Consider the following 15,520-nt stretch of genomic DNA (forward strand, 5'->3'; position numbering starts at 1 on the left):
AGAAAAACCAAGGCTAATTCTAGTGACAAAGGACCAAAGAGTTCTGATTGTAATTTCAGGAGCCCTGCATGATTTCAGCAGCAAAATAATGAATGAATATGTTGAAGTAGTCTTTAAAAATGCACAAAAAGGAAAAGGATGTCACACGGTTCATATTTTACAAATCAAGAATTCGTGTCATATCTTCATGCCTGTAACAGTGCAACAAAAACATTTTCAGTCTTGCTCAATTCTGCTTCTAGGAAATACCCCAGGGGGGCAGTGGCCAAATTATTAGATGTTTCCAAGATGTGTAGGAGTGTTAAAACCTGGATCAAGGAAACTTTTTTTTTTTTTCATTTCTAGGGTTCATAATGTAGTTTTTTTGCATGGAGCACTGGGAGGCATTAAGATAGAAGGTAACAACTGCTGGGTTTTTTGGTTTACTGGTTTAGCATTAAAGAAATACAATCAGTAATCCTAGTTTTAAGAACCTGAATTCCAGACAAATTCTTTTATTCCTGTCTGTGTTCAATTTTATAACTCTTTTTAATGTTGGTACATCCATTGCACTTTAAAAGTCAATATATAAATAGGTTGTATAAACACTTAAATATATAATTTATTCACTCACTGTAGATGTAACAATAATGAAATATTTTTATGTTTTTAAGACTTATTAGTGGCCAGTATAGCATGTGCCATAATGGTTATCATGCATTGGCAAAAAAAGGTATCTAAGGTCATATGATCCCCTAGGTGCACTGTGCAAGGAATTATAATTCACTTTTTTTTGATGCTTTGAATTATTGTGACATTGTTCTCTATAGGAAGTCTCTGGACTTCCCATTCTCATCCACTTATCCAAAAGTATAAAATAGATGTGAGCTTGTTTAGAGTAACTGAGCAATTCCCACTCAGTTCTACCTCCTCTTGAAGTCTACTGAGAAGTAGCTACATGCTTGTGATAACACTCCCCAGTAGTGAAATGAAAACAATTTGTTTTATAGGGGTAAATCTTGCAATGTGCTAGATGTTTTCTGGAAAGTTCTGAGTACCATCAACTCAAAACAGGACCCTTGGCATTTTGGGGCTTGAGTCCTTAGATCTTGCAAAATCTGAAGTTGGCAAGTTTGGGCAAATGCCTTTCTAGTATTTCTGACCTGTAGCTCATCACAGACTCTCCATGATGCTTGCTTGATGCTAGTAAATTGTTTCTTCACTTAATGGTCAAGTATATGCTGCAAACACAAACATTACTTTTGAGGTTGTCGCTGACAGTTGCAAGAGCGCTCCTGGTAAGAGACTGACGTGCTGGTGACCACCTGCACTGCCACACATGGCAGTCTGGTCCTACTCAACATTTCAGCTGGGGCTCATCTGCATTTCAGATACTTTAATAACCAATGAAATTTGGAGAATTCATGGTTTCTTCATTAAAACATGCTGCTAAGCATCTTCTTTACCTCACTCCTGTATTCTTCTTAAATTTAGAAAAATAATATTTCTGTTCTTTTTTAAAAAAAATTAAAACAGTTATTTTAAATAAAACCTTCCTCAGCTATGATGATTTTTTCTTCAGCAGACTGTAATACTGCTGAAATACATACTATTATGAACTTTGTAGGGCCACACAGCCAGTAAATAGTTTACAGCTACATTGTTTCAGGGCATTTTACTGAACATAGTGCTGTACACCAGAGTAATTTTTCAGAAATTTCTGTCACTGCAGGACAAGTTATCTTATTGTGTGTGCTTTACTGACATGTTGATTCCTTGGGCAGCACACAAATTTATGGATTACAATAGCAACCTTCACCCTTCCTGTCAGACTTTTAATGAAAATCCTCTGTCAACCTCAAATAGACAGACTTCTTGCTCTGAAGCACCACCCCCACCTCCCACCTTATATTTAGCCTTTCCAGTCTTTCTCCAGGTCCCACACACTTCCTCTGAAATGACCCTTTCCAAGAGGCAGTAGTCCACAGTTACAAACTCATCTTCAGTTTCCTTGGGAGTTACCTGTCCCATAACTATTTTATGGAATTCAAAATCATAAAAAAACACTTGAAAAAGCAACATATATTCTTACTGCATTTACAGTTTACCCAACCCACAAACCCATCATAGATATTTCACATAGTTTACCCAAGGATTACATCGTTTCTTTAGAGCAGTGTATGTAAGCATGGAATGAGGTGCAAGCATTTTGTCAGTGAGGTGAGATGCAGAAACTCACATAATACCCTGGTTTCAGGGAAGTTAGTGGAGTGTGAAACAAAGCCAGTTTTCTCAGCAAAACTCAGCTCATGAGGATTTGAAATCACTCATTCAACACAATACTTCTAAGTTGCAGACAGAGCCATGCATTATATATTTGTACAGTGACTGGTACAATGGCTTATCAAGCAGATCAAACTATAAAAATTTGTCTTTTACCAATGATTATTGAATTCATTCTGCTGTAATCATCCTTCACCTTTAATGATAACCATTTGGTACTTGGCAAACTCCTCTTGCCTTGTGTGCCTCTGCAAATACAGCTGTCTTGCTTATGCTTCCCCGCATAAAACTCTGGTATTGTAACAGGTGCAAATAATTCTGTAACAACTGACATGAAGGCAGAGGCCATAATGGTTGAGCTGTACGATGTCATGGAGGTAAACGATGTCAGAGGAATATACAAAAAGGTATTTATTGCATCAGCCAGAATTCTTGGAAAAGCCAAGAGATCAAACTGGGTCATTCAAGAAAAATGTGAAGAGAAACAACCATAATCATCGCCTCTGTAGTTAGCAGGCTAAAGTGATAAAGAATTTTGCGGTCCATATCTCCTCCGTACAAAAATAGTAACACAGAAAAAGTTTCTAGCAAAGCATTGATGGCCTTTCCCATTAACAGGATAGAAGTGACACAGGAAAGATAGGTGGCCCTTGACCATTTATCTCTACTACGGTAAGTCACACACAGAGTGAAGTATGACATTTTAGCCAAGGAACAAAGGGGAATAGTTCATTCAGGAAGAGATTAGGTCATCTCTTTGAGCAATTTTCCCTCTAAGCAGATCCTCAAAATTCCAGGCACAGCACCAAAGGCATCATGGTTTGGGGGCTGCCTTTTACTGTGTTGACTTGCTGATGTGGCCTAGAAGGCCACAGGAATTTCCTGATGAATCAAGACTGTAGAGGGTAAATATTTAACTATGACACAAATAAATATACTTAATACTTAAATGATAATGGCAGCGATCCTAAATCCTCATTTCAGCTACTTTTATCTACATATGAATGCCCAATTTTCAAAGGGTGTAGCAGTCTTCACTGAGTCTTTTGGTGTTGGAGGAGACTTCAGAGAACCAGGTTGTATATAAGGTGTTTCTGTGAGATTTCAGAAATATCAAGTCATTTCTACACAGGTTTTTCATACAAAATATTAGGGTTTTAGGAGAACTGGTGCTCTGATAGTGATAGTGAGATAATTATCTGGAAAGCCTCGCCTTCTTGAGATGCAAACACATGACTCAGAAGAGAGAAGAAAAAGGCATGTAAATGACCCTATTATTCACCCTCACTGTTACCCACACACTGAGCTGATGGGAGAGTTTTAAAAAAGAGATTTATTTAATACAGTTCTCTTTCCTGCAAAAGACTTCTGCATAAGAACTAAAACTCCCAGAAGCTAATTATTGCTAAAGTTATTCAAAGCTGAACATACGAAAGTGAAAATCAGCACATTTAAATAAAGCCCTAGGTGGTTTAATCCAAATTGAAAATTCATTCAATATAATGCTTAGGAAAAAAAAATTCCAAAATCATCATTTAACAACAACTACATTATTTTTTCCTAAATTTCCACTCTGCAAGACCATATTTGCAGACAAGAGATTCAGAAAGAAAAGTAAACTTTTATAAGCATAGGCTGACAACTTTAAAACACCAGTAAATAATATGATTCAAAGGGCAGGCAAGTCTACCACAGCCCTGAAGATAAATGTGAAAGCATCTCTAGAGATTGTACTAGGACTGCTGCTTTGATTTTTGTGGGTATTTAAAATGTGTTCTGTGGATTTGAAGTGTATTAAAGGTTAAATATTAAACTACATCTCAGAATAGTAAATTTACACATCAAGAACCAGATTCTTTTCACCTGCAGTCAGGAAGTAAGAACCCCACGTTGAAGGCTGTAGAGCCTTTGATAATGACTGAAAGTTTGTTGTAACATTTAAAATAGTGAGCAGGAGCACTCAAATGACACCAGTGCTTTTCTCTTTGAAACTTTGCAAGTTCCCTCTGCAGGTTTAGGCTGGAGTGGATCATGGATGAGGAATCTAAAAGCCTGGCCTGCTAAACAATGTTATCCCTAAACCAGGAGTTTTGTAACATAGATAGTATCTTTCAAGAAAATCCTCTTGCACACAGAAAACCTTTAAAGGAAGTTTAGATGTGAAAGAAGGCAGGATCAGACTATAAATGGCATATCAGCCTGCAGCAGAAATAGTTTTTAGATTCAAAATTGATTAGCACCAATCTGACCATCTCTGCTCTAGTGTGAAAGAAGCCATGCTGTCAAAAAGAGACAAATTACCTTCTAAGGTTGTCTGCTCGTACTCTTAGTTTTCTCCCACAGTTCTCTAGTCTTGCCTTAATTTTCTGACAGGGATGCTCAGAGTTTATCCTATCTCTAGCCTATTTGTCTGCTTGGTAGAAAGGAAGGAGAAAGAATGCCAGGACCCAAATCCTCAGGCAGAACAGAGTCAGAAGGGAATTCTGTTAACTGGAACAAGTGGATTTCAGTTGTTCCCATACATTCCTATTACAGAAGGAACGCCTGGTACATTATTTGTACTAGACAAAACATGACAAATGACAAGAATTTAATCCAACAAATAAAAATTCCCAGAAGACACGATGAAAAATTATAAATATATAGTTATGCCAAGTCCTATAAAAGAAACAGATGCCATACATGCACAAAGAACAATGAGGTTTGTCTTGCAACATATGCACATGTAAGGACAGAAACATTTCTGGGATGGGGAGTACAAAGGTCCAATATTTTTTCCAGAATGTATGAAAATACTTGTTTCATATACATTCTGGAAAGGACAAAAGCAAAGGCACGCTTATAATTTATCAGCAACACAGTATGGGGACTTGTTCACACAGAATTAATGCATGTACAATATACAAGGTTTCATCTTGCTACCAACTCGTCTAGTTTTTTTGAACCAACAGGCCAATTCCAGGAGAACAACAGGTTGACAGCAGGTAAGTAGGTATAAAAAATAAAAATAGATTTAAGACAGTACACTTAGAAACAGATTTCCATGTACCTTAACACCAAACACTCCTAAAATCTAAATGCATATATGTGTGTATGTGCACGCGTATATGTGTGCAGACACTCATGCACCAGGGCGAGGTGTCCAAGGGGAAGAAATTCTGCAGCATTCTTACAGAATTTTTGATCAGCCACTTTTTACTCATGGTTCTTCAACCCAGATTTTCCAACTGCCAGACTGCATCTGCACTTGCAGCCTATTTCTCTCTCTTTTAAGACAGGAATAGTTACACAGATCATATGACTGACCATGTACTACCATATAAGAGACCTTTAAAGTACCTTTGCTAGAGACACACCTATTCCACCATAAAACTAGCACAGTTCTCTAACTATTACCCTTTTCTTACTGGATTTTTTTCTTTTTTTTCATTTCTGCTCCTAGAAGCCAGTCAACAGAATATAAGAAATTTCATTCGGTCATGTAGCTCCATGGCCTAGAATACTGATTTTCTATATGACTTCTTCTGAGGAATTAAAAAATTTTCTTAATCCATTTTTTGGTTAGTTGGTTGGTTTGTTTTAATTCTGAAAGAGAACCATTTTTAGAAATGTAGAATAGTGTAACTTGAACATCTTTCCAGCTGACCCTATACCTGTCTTGCTTTAACAGCCTGTACCCATATGTTTGTTCAAAGTTGAGTATAGCCCCACTGTTAGGTCTTGTTTAGAAAAGAAAGTTGCACTAGTTTGATTTGCATCAGTTTTAAACAGGGATAATCAAACTGGTGCAAGTCCCCAGGTAGACTTCTTATCCCAGTTTAGGAGTGACTTACACTGTTTTAGATTAACCTGATTTCTAACTAAGGTAATGAAAAGCAAAGCTTGATCTTTGTGCAGGAACATTAATGAGAATGTAGTGCAGATGTGCAACAATTTATGACATTTCTAAGTTACCCTTCCAAATGAATATTCACGACCCTGGTGTTTCATAACACTGTCTAAAATATGCACATGTGGTTACACAAGAATAACCTTGTGTTAAAGTACAGCTTGTTTCATAAGAAAAAGAACGCTTCCTATGAAATATGAAACTATTTCAATTTCCTTTTCCTGATCAAACTTCAACCCTTTAACAAGAGAGGAAATCCTTATGCTACTGGGAAGAATTTTACACCAGGCCTGTTTATTCAAGACACTTGAGCTGCTGGTGTTGAAGATGAGGTTTGCAGCACAGCTAAAACCATGATACTGGTTCTAGAATGTCCTCATTTACTAGCTCTTCCTTGTTTGCATCTTATTGCAAATACAGAGAAGAGGACTGAACTAAGCTGAATTGAGATGAATACAAGCAGGTTGTTAAGTATCTTCACCTTTCAGGATATGCTTGCAATAAATCACACAAGTGAGCCCAATTTTGATAATGACAAGTTTATTCAAAGTTGCTGATAACAATAGCTCTGAAAAACTAGCCATTCCTCACTGGTCTTCCTGAGAATCCATACAAGACTAAGCTACAGTCCTATTCATCTCAGATGAATACAGGTTGGAGCAGCAGCTGCTCGATGGGTTTTAAGAACACTGCAAGAATGAGGACGATTCTCACTGTTAGCAGGACATATATAATCCATCTACTCAACTGCAACCTGCAAAATTTACTTAGCATTATAGATTCATATTCATTGTAGTTATCTGCTTATTTTTTATAAACTATTTTAGTTACTCATTTTAAAATTATTTTCCTTCCAAAAGATTTTTTAATCTCACATTGTTTTCTGTAAACATTGGAAGTATTATTATCCTACATAAACTGTTAATAGCACAAAATACCTTCCACCAGAAAGACTCCAAAAGCAACACAAAAAATAACATACTAAGCTTCCCAACAGCCTTGTGAATTTGAGTAGTAGTACTATATCTGTGTTAGAAAAGGGAAACAGGAATACTTAAAGTTTACAATTTCCTTGCAGTCACAAGGGAAGTCTATGCTACAGCCAAGGACAGAATCATAGAATCATAGAATAATAGAATCGTTTCGGTTGGAAAAGACCTTCAAGATCATCAAGTCCAACCATTAACCATGCCCCTAAACCATGCCCTGGAGTACCCTGTCCACTCGCTTTTTGAATACCTCCAGGGATGGTGAATCAACCACTTCCCTGGGCAGCCCATTCCAATGTTTGACAACCCTCTCAGTAAAGAAATTTTTCCTAATATCCAACCTAAATCTCCCTTGCCTCAACTTGAGGCCATTTCCTCTTGTCCTATCTCCAGCCACCTGACAGAAGAGACCAACACCCACCTCACTACAACCCCCTTTCAGGTAGTTGTAGAGAGCGATAAGGTCTCCCCTCAGCCTCCTCTTTTCTAGACTGAACAACCCCAGATCCCTCAGCGGCTCCTCATAAGACTTGTGCTCCAGGCCCCTCACCAACTTGGTTGCCCTTCTCTGGACATGTTCCAACAACTCAATGTCTTTCTTGTAGTGAGGGGCCCAAAACTGAACACAGTACTCGAGGTGCAGCCTCACCAGTGCCGAGTACAGGGGAACAACCACCTCCCTGTTCCTGCTGGCCACACTGTTCCTGACACAGGCTAGGATGCGATTGGCCTTCTTGGCCACCTGGGCACACTGCTGGCTCATATTCAGCCGGCTGTCAACCAGCACGCCCAGGTCTTTCTCTGCCGGGCAGCTTTCCAGCCACTCTTCCCCAAGCCTGTAGCACTGCATGGGGTTGCCGTGACCCAAGTGCAGGACACGGCACTTGGCCTTGTTAAACTTCATACGATTGGCCTTAGCCCATCGATCCAGCCTGTCCAGATCTCTTTGTAGAGCCTCCCTACCCTCAAGCAGATCGACCCTGCCTCCCAACTTGGTGTCGTCTGCAAACTTGCTGAGGGTGCACTCAATCCCCTCATCCAAATCATCAATAAAGATATTAAACAGAACAGGGCCCAACACCGAGCCCTGGGGAACACCACTTGTGACCCACCGCCAACTGGATTTAACCTCATTCACCACTACCCTCTGGGCTTGTCCATCCAGCCAGTTTTTCACCCAGAGAATAGTGCACTTATCCAGGCCATGAGACGCCAGCTTCTCAAGGAGTATGCCATGAGAGACAGTGTCAAAGGCCTTGCTGAAGTCTAGGAAAATAACATCAACAGCCTTTCCCTCATCCACTAGGCGGGTCACCCGGTCATAGAAGGAGATCAGGTTGGTCAAGCAGGACCTGCCTTTCATAAACCCATGCTGACTGGGCCTGATCCCCCTCTTATCCTGGACTTGCCATGTGAGTGCTTTCAAAACAAACCGTTCCATAATCTTTCCCGGTACGGAGGTCAGGCTGACAGGCCTGTAGTTCCCCGGATCCTCCCTCCGACCCTTCTTATAAGTGGGCATCACATTGGCAAGCCTCCAGTCCTCTGGGACCTCCCCTGTTGACCAGGACTGCTGATAGATGATAGAGAGTGGCTTGGCAAGGACCTCTGCCAGTTCCCTCAGTACTCTTGGATGGATCCCATCAGGTCCCATAGATGTGTGAGTGTCCAGATGGCATAGCAAGTCCCTAACTAATTCCTCCTGGATTAAGCTTAAATCCATCCCACTTAACTGACGCACTTAAATCAGGAAGCGAGCTGCTCAGGATTTCCCTGGAGTCAATGAAGAGAAGCAGGGACTTCCACAGGACAGTTCAGATGGCTGGCTCTTCCTCTGGGCTTGCTACTGTCTCTTGACACATCACTGAGAGATTCCCCACAGCAAAGAAAAACCTATCTTGGGTATCTCTGGGTTTTGGCCAGAAGTTTGGGTGGGATGATGCAGGCCTAAAATACCCAGCTCTATACTTTTCCCACATGGGTTGTCTTTTTTTTTTTTTTTTTCCAAGGCACCCAGCACTGTGAAGTAGAGATTGCTTCCAAACCACAGGAGGGAATGGGAACGATGAGTTCTCAGCACCCTCCAAATGACACACCATTTACTTTATATCAGTTTCATTTAGAAAAGCTCTCAGTGCTCCAAATGAGATCTCCCACTGGGCATGTTGGTTGGACAGTTCTGATGACTAATAAATGTAATATTTTATTGTTTCCAGAAAGTTCCTAATTACAGCTGTCATCACTGAAAATAAACGCATTCAGGTTCTACTGCACATTGTGATAAAGCCTTCTGTCCAAGCATGGGAAATATTTTTTTTAAAAGTAATTTGCTACCAAATGTGGCAACATGTGAGACTGCCCTTCAGTCTACTTCTCTGATCCCTCTGCTTTAAAAAAAAAGCATTGCCAAATAGGTTATCCCCCAATAATGTAAAGCTTTCAGGCATTTCCACATTTGAAGTCTTGCCTCTTTCTTGTGGGTACCTTGGAATATCCCAAGAACTTCAGCAATTTGATTAATAAAGCTAGAAATGCAGGCATATTATTGGCCAAGAGATTTTTTTGGAGGTAAATAAACAATTTTGATTTTACACTCAAGTGTGAATTTTCTCAGAACCAGTTTGTTTCCACGAACTTATTTTTGCTCCTTAAATTTGGCTTTTATATATACTCTATACTTACCCATTGAGTAGTACATACTATATAAGTAATCCCACTAATTTGAATCCCACCATTTGTTTCACAGCTTGTTTATGGGAACTGCACTTCAAAAGTCACTAGGGTGAGGCTCTGCTTTGGATATGAGAATTCATTGACTCCAAAGCAAAAAGGAACACGTAGAATAGTAAACAGTCTCTGGGTCTAGACAAGAAATCCAGGTTCAAGCTGCATGCTAAATAGAAGGCTAGCGGACAGTTTTGGATGAAGGTTTCACACTGTTTCCTTTTAGCCCTGGTCCACCTTGAAAAATGAAAGATTTACTGGAAAGCCATGCCTTACACAGCCCTGTCAGTAATGCTCACACAAACAGAATGGCAGATTCCAAATCTAATGACCTGCTTTTATTTGTGAAAATTAACAGGACATCATCATGGATCTTCTTGTTGCACTTAACATCCAAATATTATGTGGACTTTAAGGTCACATGTTACATTGCAAAATGCCCAGTGAAACATAACCATAAATAAAATGGAAATTTTACTATTTCTTGTAATAGTTCAACTAGGGAAAATTGGTTCCTTAATGTGACAAAATTTTACACACACTATGGCCACCTCCATCTTTATATTAATATAAATTGCCTCGTAGGATATTATGACAGCTCTTTAGATCTGTCTTCTTCAGGGCAGGCTCTGTCACACTTTCACACAGCTTCACAGCAAGAGTGACATGTAAGGAATTTTCCCATCTTCAGCAACCATACAAAATCCAAGGCAAAATCCAGCCACTCCACACACATAAACATATTATTACTATTTTGTTGCAGTGCTAGGCCCTGCTGGTAAAGAGAGCAGAGAGAGGCAATCTTTCAATGGAGCCACAACACACAGTGACAGACACCAGTCTTTCCAAAAGCCAGTTTCTTCCATACAGTGACTGGTCCCCCTCAAAACCTAGATTCCTTACATGTTTAAAATCCAAGTGAGCACTTGCGATGTTACTTCTGAAAAATAAGGAAGTCAGCAGAGAGCACAGAGAATGCCATAGACAAATAATTTATCAAAACCATGGTAAGAATAAACTTTAAAGTAGACTATCAAATGGCTGCAGATACCCCAGAAAACTTGCTCATAATTTCTTTCTTTAGTGACTGAATCCAGCTCATCATTTTATACTTCTGTTATAGCTGGTGACAGCACAGGCACTTTGAAAGGAAAGGGAAGTCAGCTGAAGCTTCTTTATCTGGTTTAAGTGTAGTGGTGCCATCAATATTTGCAGAGAAAAGGAAAAAAAATCTAAGTTCGGATACCGGCTGACCAGAATGATTGTGGTTCACTTTCAACTCAAACTTGTACGTTTGTGTTAGCTTCTTATAGTATACTATTATTAAGCATGCATTTAAAACTTTTATGGTATTCTGCTTAGGTAATAATCAGAAAAAAAGAAAGAGTGGATCATGTAAAACTCACTTATTACTATAATAACAATTATTACTATTATTTGGACTGAGAGATAAGTATATGAAACACTCATCTATATAGCTATCCTGAACATATATTGAGTCCATCGATACCTTAAATTCAGCAAGCTGACTAGCAGAAAGTTCCCAAACAAGACATGATGATAACATTTCGTGTAACTCCTCTTTGGCAATACTTAGACACTGCAATTAAATACCAAACAGTATCACATGTGCCAGTCAGTTACTGCAAGAAAGAAAATGTGATGAACTGTTTGTTTTGAACTATTAGTATAAACATATTGCAGAAATGAAACCCAAGCTTAAACAATGGGGAAAGTTATCCGGTATTAAAATAAACAGTTCTAGGAAAATCTCTAAAAATGTTTACCAAGTCATCTTCTTCCGAGTAGTTTCTGTGCAGAGCGTTTTGCCGTGTCCCTGGTTTGCCAACCAATCCCAGTTATGCTGACTATAGATACGCAAATGCTAATGGACAAGGCTGGGACTTAATTGCCTATAACTGGCTCCCCAAGCAAGTGCATTTTCAACTACAATCAAGCTTGTAGGTCATCAAAGAAGCATTTTTGGGTTTAAGCATAAAAAAATTGCCTTTTTTAAAAAAAGAATACGTGTTTTGCTTCTAGAAATCTGCTAGTTTAGATATCAAGGAAAAATATTTTTAAATTAAAATACTACAGAGTTGAGCAAACTACGATTCTTACAAACTTTCTTAATAAATACTCTTTCAATACTGCAGGCTAGCATTTGTGCTGAGAAAATAATTCACCCTGTCAAACACTGCCTAGGTACAATTTTAATGGAAGTTATATATATTACCTGAAGTAATAAACATATTTCCCTTATGTAAGTCAGAATATATCTCAAATTCTTAAACATTATTTCTTATTATAACTATTCACTTCCAGTCATAGACCTATAACCATTAATTATTCTTTACTTTGTTCACAGCAGGTGCATTGTAAAATGCTGTTTAGTGTAGCAGCAGTTATATCTGATTTTAAAATCTAGGGGGAAGAATAAATGCAGAGTATAAAAATGAGATGCGAGATATCTACATAATATATTCATTACACTTAAGCATTATGCTTGTTTTGAAAGGAAATGAGTTATGGCTGAGATGCCTTGTAATGGCAACAGCAACAAAGCAAATTCAGTATTCAGAGATGCTATAATGGAGCTGCATCAGCCTCATTTGTTCAGAGTGAGCCGTACTCCATCACACAGAGAAACGGGTCCTTTCATTCCAGGGTAAACTGACACATGGGGATACGTGCACAATCCCAGTTTTATGTAAACCCCTGGGAGCAGAGGGTTGGGGGCTGGGAAGGAAAGGAGGAGGGGGATGGTTCTGCCCATAGCCAGTTTTACAATCACTGCAGAAGAAAAGAGTCCTCAAATATAAACCCCTTTCTTTGGGCTTCCTACCTGTTTAATCACTTCCCTCCAAAGTGTGAGAGGAGTAACCCTAACTCAGACTTTCACACTCCAGAGACTCATATTTCATCATGTTCAGTTCAGAGTGAAACAGTGATCTTAGTTCAGTCTCTAGTGGACAAACACAGAATAAGTAAAGTCTTACAAGCATGATTCAGCAGGCAATTTGCTCAAGTAAAATCATGTGTGCATAAACACAGATAACAACTTTCCTCTTTTTAGTGCTTGCCTCAGCCTCCCAAGGTACAGTAAAATAATTTCTTAAGAAATGCTTTCCTCTACAAAAGACATCCCCTCATTTCCAGCCTTTTATTCCCCAAAGCAGACCAAGATATTAAAAAATGAGGAAAGTAGTCTAAAAAAGAAATGCTTGGTTATGTTTTGTTTTATAGTCACATGTGTACTGGTGTACTGGACAGAATCTTTTCTCTCTTGCTAGAGCCAGACATGCAAAGAGCACAATTAATTTACCAAGATATCAGGAAATCCTCTCTAAAGATGTTAGTAGGTTTGGGGGGATGGAGACAGCTGTATATGCTTTTTAACATATTTCTGTCTTGTGTACTGTCGGGATGAAACAAAACTTGTAAATGAGATAGGTAACAGTAACTATGCTAATAAGTTTTAGCCCACCTAGTAGAGTCTTCACTTGATTTTTATTGATGTTCATTCTTAGTATGAACTTGTGTTAGAGTTAAATCATGTATCTCTCAAATGGATACATACAGCAGTTTTCTTGTGCCATCTTACATGAATAATTGCATCACTCAATTGCTCAATTTTCTAAGTTTTGCCAGGTCAAAATGCCAGTGTGAGAATGGGAATATTACAAATAACTATATACAAAGACTGTTTGTTTATACATTTTTACTGGTCAGCTATCCCAAGGCATTTTCATTAGCAAAGCATGGACAAGATCCTGCAAGGTATGCAATTTTACACAAGTGAGTAATCCTGTTAAGGTGAATGGGACTGCTCATATGAGTGAAATTATTCACATATTTAAGCCTTTTCAGGCCCAAACTTCAGCTCATATATAAAATACTGAAATATTCATTAGAAGTTTAGAGCTATTATACAAATTCTTAAAAATAATTACTTCTGCTAAGTTACTGCAACACCTTCAAACCCATTTTTCCCTTTCTATGAAAGAATGCATATATACACATACAAATTGAAACAGGCTGTTTCAAGTCCAGTGTAATCTACACAATTAAAAAGTTTTACTGCGAAGTTTTAGGAGTGTGAATGCCTATATATTTTCTTCTTTCTTTCCAGTAATTAGCTGGGTAGAATAGTATTACAGGAACTATTTATGGAGGAAAAATCATATTCTTAACCTAGTGCCTTTAAATGCTGATTTTTTTAAATGCTCCCTTTTGCTGTCAGAGTAGCAGGTATCCTGCATGGCATCTGATCTGAAGCTGTGAACTATAAGTAGAGTTTATAGGAATACTTAGTAAGTTCTGTCATTAGAGTCTCTGGAGGATTTTTGTGTTCTCTGGCTCACAAACATTCATGGTCTCTTGAGATACAGCTTTAAGAAGTTGTATCTTTCAGTAATGTGAAGAAAATTCTGCTCCCAAGAGCAATGTCACTAAGAAGGGTGCACTCTGGCTGAAACATTTCTCCCCTACACAGCCACGAACTAGACTAATCCTTATTACCTCAGTTCTCATAGAAATTACTGAAATCTTTGAACAGCATAAGCATCATCAAAAAAATCCATTTAGTGAGAAATGAAAAAAAAAGAAACACTTACTTTTTGCAGCCACTGAGTGTAATTTTCCATCACATGTTCCAGATGTTGCAGTTTCTGGGAAGAGAAATCCTGTTCCACGTGAGGAGCATCTCTCTGAAGAGCATTTGTGCTGTACTGGTCTGTCGTGCTTTCACGACAGTTCCCGTCCTGTTCTGGCAGAATGAAAGTATAGGTGCACTGCCCGTGCTGGATCCGGTTAAATCTTCTCCCACTGGCTTCTGGACCCCGACGCTGGTTATTACAGCCTATATGAGCAAGAATTGCTGCCAGGAAAGCAAAGGAAAGGAAAACTGACATGTTATTATTACTTTCCTTTCCTACGTTAAGAAAACCTTTTTCTTCCTCTTTCTTTGAATTTGCTGTTAATTTCCCTTAAATTCTTTGGAGAAAGGACTGGAGAAGCACACTTTAGTAATCAAGCTTGGATAAACTGTTATTTTTTAAATTTTACTATGAGGATAGCTTCCTTAGTTAAAATTGGGAATATTTATTGCATAGTAGTTAAGATTTATTGTTTCCTCTCTGTTACAGTCCAGCATGTAGCCTGCTTTAGTCAGCTGCATATGCATATCCCAGTCTCTTTCCCCTACACTATCTGCTGCAGAACTGCTATTTTCTCTCAGACTTCAGTGAGTTTTATTAAGGTTGCACTTTCAAGCCAAGCTGGAAGCAAGCAGCCTTTCACAAGATGACTTGACAGGAATGCGTGTATGAGTGCGCCCCTATGCTAAGGATGGCTGATGGCTCGGTACAGAGGGATCATCTTACAAACTGGCTGGATGCATGACCTCAATCATGCATGGCTTTCCAGCCCCTATTGCATACAACTGCTAAGGGCTTTTGATGAATTCACATAAGTTTAATAAGGAAGGCAGTCCACCTTAATACACTTCATATGTTCACACTGACCTATTAAAATGTAGATAAAGTGTAGAAGTTTGTTGTAATCCCTCTGTAAATATACAAAGCACTGAAATTAAAAATACTTTCAGTTCTGGGCTGCTCAGTATCTATTAAAGAATTCTAAGTCGGGCAAATGA

At 38.7% G+C, this 15,520-nt stretch overlaps 1 protein-coding gene across 1 annotated transcript in view; it reads right to left on the bottom strand.

The window, feature by feature from the left end:
- The window catches only part of ANGPT1 (angiopoietin 1), a 166,654-nt gene extending 151,492 nt beyond the window's left edge, over positions 1 to 15,162 (bottom strand). The window contains exon 1 of the mRNA XM_052788440.1: positions 14,481 to 15,162. Coding sequence (XP_052644400.1) covers positions 14,481 to 14,777 — 297 coding nt within the window. The 5' untranslated portion in view covers positions 14,778 to 15,162. The remainder of the gene's footprint in view (positions 1 to 14,480) is intronic.
- Between the last annotated feature and the right edge of the window lie 358 nt (positions 15,163 to 15,520).

Source organism: Harpia harpyja, chromosome 5 (assembly GCF_026419915.1).
Source record: "Harpia harpyja isolate bHarHar1 chromosome 5, bHarHar1 primary haplotype, whole genome shotgun sequence".
NCBI classification, from domain to species: domain Eukaryota; kingdom Metazoa; phylum Chordata; class Aves; order Accipitriformes; family Accipitridae; genus Harpia; species Harpia harpyja.